The following is a 17,462-nucleotide window of genomic DNA, read 5'->3' on the forward strand; positions in this document are numbered from 1 at the left end:
GCACTTCATGACCTCAGGATGCCCAAAAGTACGTTACACAGAGTAAGTACTTTTGGAGTGCCGTCACTGTTGTAATGTGAGAAACGGAGCAGCCAATTTACACACAGCAAGCTCCCATAAACCGCAATGTGATAATGACCAGATAATCTGTTATTAGGTGTTGTTTAAGGTATATATATTGGCCAGGACTCCGGGGACAACTCCCCTGCTCTTCTTTGAAATAGTGCCATGGGATCTTCAACACCCACCCGAAAGGTGATTGAGAAACCTCTAGCTGTTCAGGACAAAAGTGAGCACTCTCAGTTCTTCAACAGTTTTCAGTCTTTTATTGTAAATGTTCACACATTTTCCCTTCAGGTTACTGTACAAAGCAATTTTATATGCAAGTCTGGGGTGTTTACACCAATGGGCCTAGGTGAACAGGCAGTGCAAATACCCATGTCCCTAGAGTTTTCCTGAAGTCGGTTTCCCAATGAAGTACTTCACGGTGAGCAATCCTGCCTTTTAACAAATCAAACCATGATCATCAAGTACACTACATACAGCAAATGGAACTATTTCCAGTAGCTATGACTGCCGTCACATGTTATCGTGTACAGAATCTCGTTGATGCAGTAAAAGAACGAAAATAAATTAGGAAAAGAGAAAAAAACGAAAGAAGCAATGGAAATAAATAAATAAATAAATAAACAAATCCAGTCAATGCAACATGCAAGGCATGCAGACTACGGATGGAAGGTTGAAGGTTACAAACACCAATACCCACAAGTGATCGCGAAGTTGAACGTGGCCCGTTTTTGTGCACGCTACATGTGGCAGTGGGTGAAACCAGGGAGTCTGTTTATGGTACAGATGCTTTGTTTTACTGCCAGGTTTTTGAACTCTGCTCCTGTTCATCGTTGGCCTCCAAAGCTGAACCGGTTGCAACCATGCCCAGCAAGTTCCAAAGTCTTTTAAACAAGAGGAGCTTCCACATGCTCTACTATCGCAAGAGCAGAACCGATGAGTTATATACATAGTGATTCATTACAAAAAAAATACGCACGTGTAGGGATAGATCGTGACTTTGTGTGATAGTGTAAAACTGTGTTAACTTCCTCCACTGAAGTCAATGGAAATAAAATCTGGGAGAGATGTAAAACAGACTGCTGACTCACTATCACCCATTTTACACTAGCGCACAAAGTCAAGAACTCCCCCCCGCCCTAGTGTCAGAAACTGGTGCAGAAGCTGCACCCCGTGCATCAGAGAATAATTAATTAGCATTGTTGCAGATTCTTTTTGACAAATTGTGGTGATTATCTTATATTTGTTTTTGAAATGAGACTGAGAATCTGCAGAGAACACCCATACAGTGATACGATACACAGTGATATACAATGATTTCTTCACGATAAAGAATTATCTATAGGGTGTAACTCCAGAATGAATAAAGGTCCCTTCTTCATTGAGTTACCCTACATAAAGGCTCAGTAAATCTCTTATAAAGGGGCCAGTTATGATGAATGTCTAAAAGGTAGTGTCTGTAGTGAATCACTTTGTATAAAGATTCTGGCTAGAGTGAATCACTCTGCATAAAGGATCATTTGACGGTGATATATTGTGTATAAAGGGTCCGCTGACAGTGATATAGTCTGTATAAAGGGTCAGCTGATAGGGAATCCCTCTTGTTTAAAGGCATTAATCTTAATGCCTTAATGACATGAGCACGTAAACCATCTGTGTTTGATCATGTGATATAGAGCGGGCATCTGTAGTGTGTAGAAAGAGGTTTTAAATCAGAATCACTGCATAAAGTAGTTTTGTATATTAATTGACAGGGTGAAATGTGACTGTGTATGATGAATTAGGGCCTCCTACCATGAACTATATAATATACTCGAGGAAAACACTTGACCCGGCTGGCCCACACCAGCCAGATTACACCTGCACAGTTATCAACATTTACTTTCTTTGGTGCTGCGATCTTCCTGGGCAAATACCCGCTACAGGACCAATCCAGATGAAAGTCTCATAATTATTAACGGTTTCATTCGTACCATTGCGCTGTTTGGGGGGCGGGGGGGGGAGGCGGGATAGAAAATGAAGAATCAAAGTAAAGGTTTATCTCAAGGCTTTTGTTTGCAAATAAACTTTTTAAACCATTTTAGATTTCTTCAGAATACGTGAACCACCTTTTCTTCGGCCATAAGAGACAGCACCCACTCTATCTGACGTATAGTGATGTTACCTTTGTACTGTCAAGTGGGCCCAGACTATATATGCACTATTGGGATGTTGTCCCATCCAATCTGATCTTGACTTGCACCTATTCTGTAATACCAACATCAACTGTGGGCAGAATATTCTCAAGTTATCGGTCAGTGAGAGCGGGCTGCCATTGTGTGGGGCTTTTATTAAAGGGATCTCACACCCTCTTCTTGCCTATGTCAGCGCCTTTTTCACTAGGAACTTACCCTGAGCAAAGCAAACAAAAACATCAGCTTGATCACTATTACAAGGAGTGCGACTAAATCAAAAGCAACTGTGCAGCTTCAACACAGCCATAAATTATCACATCAAAACCCAGAGCAAATTTAACAAAGAAGAAAAAAAACGTTTTTCAAAATTACTAAATTTTTTTTGTGATTAAATTTTTTTGTGATTTTACACAAACCTTTTACAACCAGAACGAAAGAAATGCACACAAATATGTTGAAGTTAGCCATGCAGACTTCCTCTGATAAAAAGCTATACTACTTTGGACAAAACCAACAATCCAATGAACATATCAGCAAGAACAGCACTTGGCTGTACAGACTGGCGGACATGTTGCCCCGTCAAAAAAAAACTCTACTTGTACGGGATCAGCTTTTATTTTCCCATTGGAAAGAAAAGCATTCGGAAGCAGACAGCTAGCCGCTAGCAGCAGGAAATATAAGAGCACTTTTGAGTATCTAGCTACTTTTTTGATTGCAGTCCATTTGATTATCCCAGAGATTCTGCATTCAAGCTATTCCCTCCATCTTGTCCTCAGAACTACTCATGGGCTCAGGTCCTATAGATCTCATTTTCACAGTAAGCTGTGTGTGGGTTAAAAATATTCTTCTCAAGATACTTTGTTGTTGCTAGAAGCAAGGACTTGGTTTTCATAATTGCGGCGCTTGCTTCCTGCTCTCTTGTGTATGGTAAGCGTACAAGGCATCTTGTGTACCCACTCGATAGTTACAGCCTACAATACATTCAACAACCTTATCTTGTGTCCTGTTTAAACTGTGGAGAATGTAGTCTGTTCAAATAGGCGACTGAATGTTCTGTTACATGGAAAGGTTTGCCTACATGATGTGTATAAATGAGAATAGATTATCGTTACATACATCATTGCAAAGTCACTCCCAGCACCTTGTAAGACTGTCTATTCGTCGTCTGGCTCTATGGGCCGTGTGTCACTGTGAAATCTGTTGTGATGTGTGAAAGGAGACACTGCCCCACCACTCCCCAAACACCCCACCCCCAATCTTGCTATCATCGCAGGTAAATGGTGTGAGCTGAATGACCTGCCCCTGTTCCTATGTTCAAGACCCATCATTTATACATTAACTGGAAGCAATATCATAAGACTATGAATGGCATTTGCCTTTAGGTTCGTGTAAGGACGACTTAAAATGGCGCGACATTATTTATATTAAAACCCGTTGCGTTGGCTTTGTTAAACCTGCCGTTCAAAAGGAGCCGAACAAGTATTCTGAAGAGAGATGAGTTGACCTTTAGCTGACCCATCCCACACCCACATTTGTGACAACACAAGCAAGATTCCTAATATGTTATTGGCACATTAAAAAACAGCTTTCAAAATGTACAGGATATGTAATCAAATTGAAGGGAGTGTCTGCAACAGGCAAGTTTTCAAGTGAATTCTACTGCCAACCATGATGTATCTAAACGTTGCTGTCCAGATCTTTCACTGTTTTTTATTTTGGATGGATTACCTCTCAAGCAAGGACTGAACATAATTAATTGCTTTGGACACGCAGCAGGCCTTTCCATCAAGCAGGGCAGTTCTCATTGCTGTTTTTTCCCTTCTTAATTGACTCTTCAATTAGACAAACTTCATCCGACTCAATTCAAATAACCCAACAGGATCCAAATAACCCCCCCCTCCCGCCCCCCCACCCTCCCCCAGTATTGTAGTCTGATAAAAACCCTTCTGTAAGGCAAGAAAGCTCAGGAGTGACTGATGAAGACACAGGACAGTCCGCTACAAAATGTCTCGTATTTTTCATTTGTGGGACGGGTGCTGCCCTCTTCAATGGGACCATCTCCAGTGTTTTGTTTTTTAAAGAGTGGAATATTGTTGGCAAGTATTGCATTGTGTTCGAAGAGCTTCAAGTGGCATGTCTCTTTGGGGGTAGCACAGGCCTCCTTTGCTTTAGAACCCCTTGATGTAGCAATAAGCTTCCAAACAAGAAAACAGAATGTACAGTAACCACAGTCCCCCAAACAGCATGGTGGTGATGATGCGGGGGCCCCGGGGACCCCCCAGCTCGCCCCCAATGTGCGGCCGCCTCCTGTACAGCAGGATGCTGATGCTGACGAAAGCAAAGATGGTGAAGAGAGTGACAGAAAAGGCTAAGGTGCCTGCGTCGACGTGGAATTCCTTGCCCTGGGCTGCCCAGTAGATGGCAGCGACGGACCACGCCAATCCGATGCCCAGGAAGACGTTGACTGCATTGCTGCCGGTGACGTTTCCAATGGAGGCGTCGGCATAGTAATCCTGGGAGGCCGCTACTTTGCTGGCAAAGGTGTCTGTAAAATAACAAGAGATGCAACAGATCAGAACATGAACAGGCAAAATCTTCCACATCATTGTCTGCAGTACCAGAAATGCCCCCAAAACAGTGCTTGGAAAGGAGTTGCTTCATTGCTCCCCGGTCCCCCCTCCCCTGATCTGAATGCGTTATGTTGTGCCGTTGTATAATTTCACGGGTGCCAGGCATCCTCCGATGTCATGCCCAAATGCCCATTCCTCAGGCATTAGCCTAAGAGTGTCAGCAACTTATTAAACCATGCATGGCAATACAGCCGAGTGCAACCGTGACCTCACCCGACATTCACACTTTGCAGTGGGAGTGACGGAGCAAGAATCAGGAGTGGGAACCCTGGCTGATTTATCTGTGCCTGCGCATCCACATGATCCAGCAGAACAGGCTGACTTTTCCCCGTCGGAGCAAGAGTTTGCAGAGACTAATGGCAGGGCCCCAATCACTGCAGCAGTGGAGACTGAAATTGGGGCCTTCCTGCTCAGCTCAGTTCGCAGCACTGCAGTTGCCAACAGAGCCGCTGAAATTGCATCCAGCCATTGTTTGGTTAAGATGATAGTCCTGAACTATGAACAAAAGCATGGTGTACTAAAGCTGCACTTCAGCAATTCTGAAATTGGAGAATATGTGTCTTTTTTTTTGCGTGCTCTATTGGGCAACAGCACAGGCCTGGCAACATCATTTCTGACTGGCACTCTGGTACTAAAATATTATTTTACCACCATGCACAGAGCTTCAGGTAATCCGGAATTTTCTAAGAGATGCAAATCCAGACCAGTACCAGATCCTCCAGCATTTCTCTGGCTTCATGTGGTAGGTGGAAGTGAATAAACTGGTAACTGGATGGACCTCACCATTTAAAAAACATATTCTTAGGATATGGGCATCACTGGCAGGACCAGCATTTATTGCCCATCCCTAGTTGCCCTTGAGAAGGTGGTGTTGAGCCGCCTTCTTGAACCGCTGCAGTCCGTGTGGTGAAGGTGCTCCCACAGTGCTGTTAGGTAGGGAGTTCCAGGATTTTGACCCAACGCTTTATCACAAGGGCTTTTTATTTAAGCGTATGGGGCCGAAATTGCCCCTCCCAATAACACCTCTAGCTGCCGGAAAGCAGCGGCCACGGGGCGACGCGGAATGGCCGCTGACTCTCCGCGGAGGGGCTGCCATTTTGCAAACTGACCTTCATCTGGGGCGGAGCAATGTCGGGGACCACTCCACCCGATTTCCCGCCGCGGCGTGCACGCGCCGACCCCTTATTGACCGGTGGCGACGGCTTCCCGAAATTGCCCTGCAGGAAATAACCCTTTTGCAGAATTGCCCCACTTTTCGTGTCGGTGCACTCCTTGTTGGTTGGCGGCGGGGCCGCCCTTAAAGAGGAGGTGGCGCTGCTGCTGAGGCCATTTTATTTTTTATTGTCGGGCCGACTGCCAAGTTGACCCGACAATTATGGCCTGCGGTGCACTGACGCCGTTAGCGCGGCACTGATGAGTGATCGGGGCGGCCAATCCGCTGAAAGGGCACGTCCGTCCCTCAGCTGCAACTACATCCGCCCCGAGCAAAAAAAATGTCCAAGTGCTGAATATCGACAGCAGCTCCATTGCCCCATACGGCGGAGAAAAACTACAAAAAAACGGGCGGAGGTGAATTTTTACACCCATATGTCTTGCCCTGATGGACATTTTCCAGTGCTGGAGTGAAGCTCTGTTGGTTTTTGCCTTAAATTGACTCAAAAGTATCTCAAACTTGTACACAAGGCAGTGAATTTTCTTTTTAGATTTGTTTTTTCCCTTAGCATTACAATGTTTCATTTCCAGTTCCCTTAGCAATACAGTGTTTCACTTCCATTTCAAGATGACTTAGTACCTGAAGAAATATCAGAATTAGTGATATAGGATCTGAGGGTTATCAGAGAATCGACACGGGATGTGACTGAATTTGTCTTTTGATTGGTAGTTAAACCAAGGCCCCAGTTGCCTGTTCTGGTGGTTCCATAGCAATATCCTCCTGTTGTTATGGCCAACATTACTTCCTCAAATCAACAACATCAAAGTAAATCATCTGATCATTTATCTCATTGCTGTCTGCAGGATCTGACTGTGTACACAGTGCATTTACTTTTATAAGAAGAGTCACTGCAGTTTAAACTAATCTATTGGGTGAGGCACTTGGAGAAATTTTGGAGAGGCATGATAAGAGAATATATAAATACAAATCTTTTCTTTCTTGTGATGGATGGATGGGATATCAGATCTGTAATTTTGGATGTAATGAAATATTGTTTGTCTAATATGGGATCAGACAAAACATCAAGTCAGCTAAGGCAATCTAGGATCACTTCATGTGCTGGTTCCTCACGCCCAAAGCTGCAGGCAAGCCTTCTGACAACATGGCTTCACATAGGACAACAGAACACCTCAGAAGGGATGCAACACCACGAGTCAGAAGGTGATACAATCGATCTGGATGAATTGGAAGATTACTAAGGGTAGTAACTTGTGACATGGAACACACAGAATTGCTGTGGCACTCTCTGCGAGTGAACTACAGAAGAATGATCCAAGCTACATCGATAGATAATGATATTATGTTAAAAGGTGGCATTTCCTGTTTCCTGCCCCCCCAGTACTAGACAGGAACAGTGCAGCCAAAGTGTGCACTGGACTCTGAATATCAGAACCTTGTATAAATGTCCCCACATGAAGCTTTATGCCCATCCCTGGAATCTCCCTGGACCCGTTTTCTGGGCGCGCCTGCCCTGGGGTGCCCAGCAAATGAGCGATCCTGGTAATGAGGCGGGAGACTGGAAACTACCTGCCTGCCTCACTTGTATGTCTCTGACTGTCCTGCACCCACTGCCGGCACTGTCCCAGAAGGTGAAAGTTAGGACTGTTCCATCTTTAAAGTTTTGGGTACAGTAAAACTTCTGGTAAGTGTCACACTTTCCCTGACACACTTTGTTGATTTGACAGAACAGAATTAGATTTGCTCCGTCAGTTACACAGTTGTGTTTTATGTGGCATAAAAGCTTTATTGTTATATAGTACCTTTCACATAAAGAATATACTAAGGCACTTCATGGATAAGCATATGGAAAACAGCAATCGAGCCAGTAAAGGAGAGATTAGTAGGAGTGACCAAGACCTTGGTTGAAGAGATAGGTTTTGAGGAGTTTGTTCAAGGAGGAGAGAGAGGCAGAGACACAAAGGAGGTAATTTAGGAGATGACCCGAGAAAATAACAAGGGAGGTGTTCTGACATTACTGCCATGCCATTTATATTTGCTATATATATCAGCCCGGAATTTGTGGTCAGCAGCGAAGCAATGGCGCTCATCACTGACCTCGAAGAAAGTTGACCACAAAGATTTCTATGGCGAGAATTTCAGTTCTCCCAACCTTTGTTTGACTCTGGCACTAAATCAAGTAAATCTCCAGTGTTCAGTGACAGTGAGGTCATCAAGCAGGCTGAGCAGCCAATCACATTGAAGAATTCTCACAGATAGCAAACCAGGAAGTAAAATGCACAGATTCTAATGTACTTTTTATAAATTTTACAGAGAGCGAAATAAAGATGGGGTCATACATGTAGGATTAAGGTAGAAGCTGAAATATTTTAATTTGCTTTTTAAAAAAATTAAAAACGGAACCAGTCTTAATCATATTCATGGAAACATTTGACATTCCACAAACATAAAATTAGTTTTTCAAGGCCTGAATGGTTGTTCAGCAGTCAATAGCTTGTTAAAAACCCAGTTGCAGATCTTTCAGCAAGGCTTAACTTTTTCAGGGGTGGGGTGGGGGGGGGGGGGGGGCAGTGGTTTAACAGCAATATTCCAGTGTAATAGAGGAAGTTTTTGTCCTTCAGTGTGATTTAAATGGGTTGACGGCTTTTGGGAGTTCCACAGCACAACCTGTGTCGGAGCAGGGAATGTTTGACCACAACTTCTGGATTTCTGTGATTTACCTGCGCATGCGCGGACTCCAGAAGTTGCGGTCAGTTTCAGAGGGGTAATGACGGTGAAAGCTGACAGTTTTCCCGTCATTACCACTGCAAAATCTGGGCCAATGTTGTCTGTTCTTCAGGCAACCACATTCTGCTGATCTTTTCTCTGCTTTGAGCCTGGGAATTAGGCATAACTCAAGTGGAAAGCAGAGGAAAATCAGCCCCATTAACTGGCCATTCACCTGACGTTGTTCGTGGGATCTTGTTGAGTACAAAAGTGCCTGCCGCCTCTGCCTATATAATCACTGCACTTCAAAAGTAATTCATTGCATCATAGCATTTTAATAAATTTCTGAGATATGTAATAAGGCAACATATAAATGCTTTTCTTTCACCCGAGCTGAAGCTCTTTAAGTTAAAATGAAGATTCTTGAGCAATTAAAAAAGAAATGAAAATTAAAAAAATCATATAAACAGGAAGTGCGCAGAATTTAGATTTTTTTTTGTCCTCGTGTTTATTTACCTGGTACCGAGGTGCCAAGAGCTACAAATACCACAGCCGTGACTGAATCCTTCAGGCCAATCGTGCAGCCAAAGTGAGAGGCCAGGTCACCAATGACAGCTGTCAGGATGCCAATGATGAGAATGGAAGTAACAAAGCAGGCCCATCCATTCCAGTATTCAGTAGGAGGCACACAGGCAAACAGAACCTTCCAGAAGACGGTCAGAAAATGCATCACATAGTCAAAACATGAGGGCAGCCGTTCCTCTCCTGTGTCTTCATCCTCTTCATCACCTGATGGACAGATCAGAGAGGGATCATATTAAACCAGCAGGAAAACACATGTGGCACAAGCAAGCCGACCTCACACGTATACCATTTGAACTAAACCCGTGCAGGCATGAAGATGTAAGCATGCTCTCTTGGTAGTGTGGAACTGAGTTACGTAGACCAGGAAGATTCCAGGTTTGATCCACTGACTCTATTGAGCTGCACTCAGCTAGGAAGACAATCCAAGTGCTAATACTTGGCCCCAGCTTCCTTTGACTGAAGAACAGCAGATTCTGATCGCCAACCAGTGACCCCCTTCTACAAAGCATAGCTATACGGATGTAGGGTAAGACCTGTGATGTCCTCCACAGTTGAATAGCCTGCTGAGCCTCACTATCCAGGCTCACATATGAAGAACAGTCATTTGGCAAGATACTGGTGTGCTGCCACTACCTGTGGAGGAGGCACTGCCTTCAGGAAGGAAAGGGAGCAAAAAACAGAAAGAAAAAGCAAGTTTATAATACTTTAAAAAATCTCAAATCAGAACATTGTGATTTGAGCCTTTTCTCAGCTAGCATTGATTCTCCTGACTGTTAGTCCCATAGCTGCAGCTGTTGCAAAGGTACCTATGAACATCTGTCATTGAATCAACATTTTGCTAAAATTGCCATTGCATCTGTTGTATGTACACTTCATTCACAGGCTCCCAGAGTGTAACATTTTCTCCAATAAATACAGTTAGCAACGTAAACAGAAAGATGTCCCACTGTCCACTTTACTACTTTAGTCAGCACAATGGGAAATTCTCTACAACACCATAGGCAGTCACCTTGCTCAACCTAGCTGTCAATCAGAGAATTAAATACTGTATAAAAAACATATGTGGGATATATAGAGAAAATCCAATGGCCTTGAAATCACGTTGTATGATTATTAGCACATGACACTTTACACATAAAATGAAATCCCTTTGTTATTTTAATGGTGGTGTTAATCCTTTTATTTTATTGGGTTACAGCAGCACACACTGGTGTTCATAAAGCATAATTCAGATCTACAGTAATTTGATTGTTTACCCCAGAGAGATGGCCAAGGGCACTGAGGCCAACTGTAGCATTGCTACACTGTCACCTGAACTCAGTAGAGGCTAGGGAAGAAACCTGGGAGCTTCCTGGTTTGTAAGAGATTAACTATCACACAACATGACAGTTACCCACTGGATCACTGGAGAAGCCCATACATCACCTTTATTGTCTCGGGGGCAAAATCAAGTTCAGCCCCAAATGGGACATTTTTAACCCTGCCCACCTGGCGGAAACATGTGGGAGACTTTCCTGTCAATGCCCGTGTGCATTCCCGCTGTCTTCTATTTTAACATGCTCTTCTGAGCAAGCGGCGAGGACACCCGCCCAAAGTTGGTGGGGGTCCTTCTTTAAATATGCAAATCAGAGTCCGATGACATAATCGGGCCCCGACTGCAATGGTAAGAGGTGGGCTATGCTGGGAAGCTGTGTGGTTTTTCCACCAGGTGCAGACAGAGGAACGTGGAGGTGGGGCTCAGAAGAGCTACCAAACAGCTAAGTTTTACCACTTTAATTTAACTCACCTTGTGGGGCAGGAAAGGTTCAGGATTCCTCTGCTGCCCCCTGACACAGGATGGCAGACCCTCCTGAAACCCCTTCAGTCCCGGCCAGTGGCTGGCCCTGCCACTATTCGACTCTCGCCCGGCAGCCAGCTATCACTCCCTCCCCATTTCGGGGGGGGGGGGGGGGGGGGGCGGTCATGCAGATGAGGCCTGGGAGTTAAAATCAGGAATGTTTGGTGCTTGCCTCTCCCACCTGCCCAATTCCCACTCTTCCCTGCAAGAGCTATGTTGTATAACTAAGAGGAATAACAGCTTCTAAGGAAACATTAGCATTAAAAGACAGCTTCTTATCGTCAGCCTGATTTTCCATTATAACTGTTTAATCACTCTGGCTTGGGAATGGAACACAATCCTTCAGCTGTCTCTTCTGTACAGCTTCAGTTTGATGCACAGGACCTAAAGATTATTATAGATCTAAATGTGTCAAACACGGGAAAGAACAAGTATTCTGTTTCATTATGTTTTGCCTTTTACAATTAAACCCTCTGCCAGACAAATAGCTATATTAATTTTCCTTGTCGGCCTTTGAAAATGGCTCTGGTTAAATGGTTCAGGTGTCAGCCGTGTCTCAGTTGATAGCACGCTTGCTTCTGAGTAGAAGATTGCGTGTTCAAGTCCAATTCCAGAGACTTGAGCACATAATCTAGGCTGACTCTCCAATGCAGTGCTGAGGGAGTGCAACACTGTTGGAGGTGCCATCTTTGAGATGAGACATTGGTCCCAATTTTGGCCATGACTCGAATCAAATTTTTTTGAAATAAGTTGTTTTTTCTGGCGTAAGTTAGAAAATGCCATTTTCCCCCCAAAAATTGCTCCAGAGTAAGTCAGTTAGGGATGATTTTTTTTAGGTCAGTTTTTTTTTCAAAAAGGGGCGTTCCCATACACTTACGCCAGTTTTGGCCATTTATGCCACTTTGGCCAGCAAAAAAGTACTCCAGATCCACTTAGGTCAGCATATGTGGCCAGCTCTGAAAAACCTTGCAGGCAGTTAAGAAAAAGCAGCGCACATTCAACAGACATTAGGGCAGGGATAGGGGAGGGAAGGGAACTGGAGAGGACCTCAACATACAAGCAGCAAACATTAAGGAAAAGCTCAAACCAATAAAATACAATAAAAAAAAGAAGTAAATCCTACCTTATCTTTAAAGTCTGCCCGGGAAAGGCAGCGGGCCGGCATGTGTGTGAGGCCATTCGGCCTGGGATAGGGAAGGGAAGACGCACCAGAGAAGTTGCAGCTGCTGGAGATGTTGCACGTTTAATCGCGGTGGGGGAAGGGAGAGCCCGCCGAGCCACCCGAGAAGCTGCTGGAGTTGCGTTTAATGTGGGGGAGGTGGGGGGGGGAGAAGAGCCCGTCGAGCCACCCAAGAAGGTCTGCCCGGGAAAGGCAGCGGGCCGGCCTGTGTGTGAGGCCATTTGGCCTGGGATAGGGCAGGGAAGTTGCAGCTCCTGGAGCGAAGTTTTCTTTCTATCTCTGTCTACTGCGCATGCGCGCACGTCGGGGCCGACACCACTGTGCATGCGCGAAGGTGCCGGCAGTGTTTTCGTCGCGGGTGTTTGGCTCCGCCCCCCACTTCAACATTGACGCCACGCCAGGACTCCGGGATTGCACGCAGTGGCCAGGATGGGGCGGGTTTTTGCTGGCGCCGTTTCCGGAGAGCAAAGTCAGCGCGCTTGAGGTCAGTGCGCTGACAAAACTTGGGGAAAATCTAGCCCATTAAACTGTAAAATATCCCATTATTTCAAAAAAGAGCAGGGAAGTTCTCCCTGGTGCCCTGGCCAATATTTATCCCTCAGCCAACTTCAATAAAACAGACTATCTGGTCATATATCTCATTGTTGTTTGTGGGACTGTGTTGTGCGCAAATTTGCTGCCGCATTTACTATATTGCAACAGTGACTACACTTCAAAAGTATTTCATTGGTTGTAAAGTGCTCTGGGATGTTGTGAGTTTGTGAAAAGTGTTATAAAAATGCAAGTTCTTTCTTAAATGCATTGAAGAGGATGTATTAAGAATCCTACACTTTCCTTTCCAGTTGGCTGGCTATACAATTGGTCTAAAAGTAACATAAAATTTAATTTTTATTTCAAAGATTAATTAATTTGCAGGCAGAGCAAGACAATTGATTATCATCACTGGTGCATTGACAGGTTGCTCAATACAGGCTGACAGTTGTACTAGTCTGGGTGACGACCTTTATTTGGTTCCATTAATGTGGTACAAAATAGCACATGGATATATTTAAACACAGCCTTGTTACACATTACAAGTCTTTTCATGGAAGACTCCCTCTAAAACATGTTCCCAGTATTCAATGGGCACCAGCTGGCAGTTCCTGTGCCTGTAAGCACATAGGAAGATTGGTAGATGGGAGGGAGGGTTTGTTGGGGGGGGATAGGGCGGGGGGCGGGGTGGGGGGGGGGGGAGGTCCTGTTAGACCTAACCAAAAAGTGTTTTTCAGTGACTATCCAACAAACCGACCAGCCATCAGAATGTTTGTGGGAGTTGGACTTACCTAGAAATTGGTGGGGTACTTTTTTAAAAAATAATTATGTTTTCAAAATCTGGGTTCTATATCTAGCAGGGTAAACATAGAAACATAGAAAATAGATGCAGGAGCAGGCCATTCGGCCCTTCGAGTCTGCACCACCATTCAATATGATCATGGCTGATCATGTAACTTCAGTATCCCACTCTTGCCTTTGCTCCATACCCCATGATCCTTTTAGCTGTAAGGGACACATCCAACTCCCTTTTGAATATATCCAACGAACTGGACTCAACAACTTTCTGAGCTAGAGAATTCCACAGGTCCACAATTCTCTGAGTGAAAAAGTTTCTCCTCATCTCGGTCCTATATGGCTTACCCCTTATCCTTAGACTGTGACCCCTGGTTCTGGACTTCTCCAACATCAGGAACATTCTTCCTGCATCTAACCTGTCCAATCCCGTCAGAATTTTATATGCTTCGATGAGATCCCCTCTCATTCTTCTAAATTCCAGTGAATATAAGCCTAATCGATCCAGTCTTTCTTCAATATGTCAGTCCTGCCATCCCGGGAATCAGTCTGGTGAACCTTTGCTGCACTCCCTCAAGAGCAAGAATGTCCTTCCTCAGATTAGGAGACCAAAACTGTACACAATACTCAAGGTGTGGTCTCACCAAGGCCCTGTACAATTGCAGCAAGACCTCCCTGCTCCTATACTCAAATCCTCTCGCTATAAATGCCAACATGCCATTTGCTTTCTTAACTGTCTGCTTAACCTGCATGCCTACTTTCAATGACTGATGTACCATGACATCCAGGTCTCATTGCACCTCCCCTTTTACTAATCTGTCACCTTTCAGGTAATAATCTGCCTTCCCGTTTTTTGCCACCAAAGTTACTATTGAAATTACCATCTGTCGGATGAGATATTAAACTGAGGCCCCGTCTGCTCTCAAGTGGACGTAAAAGATCCCATGACACTATTTCGAAGAAGAGCAGGGGAGTTCTCCCCGCTGTCCTGGCCAATATTTATCTTTCAATAAACATAACAAAAACAGATTATCTGGTTATTATCACATTGCTGTTTGTGGGAGCTTGCTTGTGCACAAATTGACTGCCGCGTTTCTTACATTACAACAGTGACTACACTTCAAAAGTACTTCATTGGCTGCAAAGCGCTTTGAGACGTCCGATAGTCGTGAAAGGTGATTTATAAATTCAAGCCTTTCTTTTTTTTTAAATATTCCATACTTGGTAGTATTAACTATCATTGTAGCTCTTGATATTTAGCTTCATGTCAGAAAATGAGCAGGTTAGGGCTCTGGGTCCTGGTGACCAGCGGGAGTCTAGCCACCAGCAACTCTTTCAAAAATGCCACCTATTCAAAATGGAAAACTTGCGTCTTATCCGTACGTGCTGCGGACTCGACTCCGACTGGAGTGTGCTGGAAAGGCCTGTAATTAGGCTATGACCCTGGCCTTCTGTCATAGTTTCTGCAGGACCTTGTAAGGGGGAGAGCTTCTGCTCATCGTTTACAAGGCCAGCAGTGGCGGAGGGATTGGGGCTGATGGCAGTGATTCTGAATCCTGGAAATTCCAGTCTTACACGTTTCTAGCTTTACATGAGTTAGGAGCATCATTAGCTCCAGTACATCTGGTAAAACCAGCCATACTCGGCCTCAAAATCGTGGGTGTGGGGCCCACCTGGTGCAATTGAAAGACTTCCCTGAACCCAGCAAACAATGGCAGGGTTGGCGGCAGAGGTCCCGGGCAGGCCTCGCCTGGCACTTATATTAGGATGTGCCCACCTACAGATTTTGGCCCCATTGTGGCAATAAAGAAATGGAACTAAAGCTGCCATTTTTTCTGCCTGGCCTGGCCTTCACCCCTTCAGAGATGTCCTGGCCATTGGCCCCACTGTCGAGCATGTGGTGTGCACAATGGCTGTGGTAACTTTGATCTATTTGAACTCTCCTCCTTCCACAATGTGGACCTCTGACCTTCCCAATGCCTGCCCTCAGCCAGGCCTCGGTTTTCTCACCACCTCACCGAAGGGCGCTGCTCAGCGCCGAGCTTACCATAGGCAATTAGGCTCATACAGCAGTGCCTGGTCTCCAGTTGTCTTGGACCCCTTTGCCACTGGACCAAGACCTTGCTCTGCTAAGCCCATGTGGTAGCCAGTGTGCAACAGCCACCCCACATTAAAAGAACTCATGCAGAGGTATCTTCCATCCTTTTGCACTGTTCAGTCACTTAAGAACTCACTTTCAGAGTGGAAGCAAGTCTTCCTTGATTTCGAGGGACTGCCTATGATGATGATGATTTTTCTCAAGTACCATACTAGAGAGAGGGCAGGATATGGCTGGGTTGGAATAATGAGGGTGTTCATGAATTCTAACATTTGCTTTGTTAGGAACCATACGATTAGATAACTAAAGACACGGAAACACAGTATAACAAACAGACCTCAGAGGGCAAATGTTCCGATTAATGGACGGAAACTCATGGAATGCCTGATTTTCCAATATTCGCTAAACGCTGGCAAGGCTCCACACTGCAACTGCATTGTCTGAATATTTAGCCTTAGGTGTTCCGATTTATGTTTCAAAAAATTCTGAACAGTCCATTCAAAAGTTGGCGTGTCCAGTCCATAATTGGATGGCAAGCAACTCCAAGGCTGATAATTTCCTCGTGGCTCTCTTTCGCTCCGCGAAAACAATGGTGCCTTCACTGATTCAATGTCTTCATTCTTAGTCATAAAGACATCCATCACTTCAATAAAATATAATCCTTGTTGCTTATGCATGAGATCATAGTGGGGATGAATGCACTCTACCTCTGGGTGTATCACATTAACAGCAAACACACTGCGGCCTGCTCCACTCTGCAATCATCATGGAGGTTAAGCCTCCTGCCACGTTAGGACCAGGTAGTACGGTGGTAGGCCGACATTCCCGCCAGTTGCTGCACAAGTGCGCTGAGCCCTTTCTCATCTGATGGTGACTAATCCACTGCAAATCCCTTTCCTGCTCCTCGCTCTACCAACCTTGTCCCCGGCCTGTTTAGGAATCTCTCCAACCATCCCTCCTAAAAGCCCCGATGCCCCAATCCCCACTGTATGTACTTTACATTTTCACCCTGCGCCTGCCATCAAGCCACTAGAGGACAACAATGGTCTGAATATTTAATAAGACTGACCAACAATAACAAGTGTTGGAGGCTGTCCCATCGTTTGCAGATATCTGGGAGCATAAATTCATAAAAAGATAACAGAAACTCGCCCCAGTGAACTTGCAACCTGCAAATGAATTTCTTTGATTGAGAGTATAGTTCTCTTGATGTTTTCATGCCTCGATCGATAGGAGGTCATTAGGACAATACTCTCAACCTGAGAGCAGTCCCTCCAACTGACATTTCACATTTATCTCATGACATTGAATCCTACATCCAGATTACAAAATTCATTAACCAGATGATATTTAGCATGACACTATAAAGTCCCACGTGTCGGAGGCAAGGTCAGTTTTTCTGTGTATTAGATGATACTGGTTACAATTTTGGGCTTCTTTCAATACCCTTCACTCATGTTCACACGAAAAAAGCTCACATCACTGATTATCTGACACTTGTAGCTTTATGTGTGATATGAATGAGGTAGCATGCCATACAACCAACAATTAACCTAATACCATTGCACTTGTCACTGGAGGTCACATAGCACAGTATTAGACAGCACTATTCAGGCTAAAACTAATGGTCAAATGTGTTTGTAAGTCATATAATGCAAAGATGAACGACAACACAGAAAATAACCAATA

General features: G+C 44.6%; 1 protein-coding gene across 5 annotated transcripts in view; it reads right to left on the minus strand.

The window, feature by feature from the left end:
• Positions 1 to 4,162: 4,162 nt before the first annotated feature.
• Positions 4,163 to 17,462, minus strand: part of slc8a3 (solute carrier family 8 member 3) — an 810,619-nt gene continuing 797,319 nt past the window's right edge. For all 5 annotated transcript variants that reach the window (XM_070878886.1, XM_070878885.1, XM_070878889.1 and 2 more), the window contains 2 exons: positions 9,264 to 9,536; positions 4,163 to 4,785 (listed from right to left, as the gene is read on the minus strand). In XM_070878886.1, the coding sequence (XP_070734987.1) occupies positions 4,409 to 4,785; positions 9,264 to 9,536 (650 nt within the window). In that variant the 3' untranslated portion in view covers positions 4,163 to 4,408. The remainder of the gene's footprint in view (positions 4,786 to 9,263; positions 9,537 to 17,462) is intronic.

The sequence above is a fragment of the Pristiophorus japonicus genome, chromosome 4, assembly GCF_044704955.1.
Source record: "Pristiophorus japonicus isolate sPriJap1 chromosome 4, sPriJap1.hap1, whole genome shotgun sequence".
Classification (NCBI taxonomy): Eukaryota; Metazoa; Chordata; class Chondrichthyes; family Pristiophoridae; genus Pristiophorus; species Pristiophorus japonicus.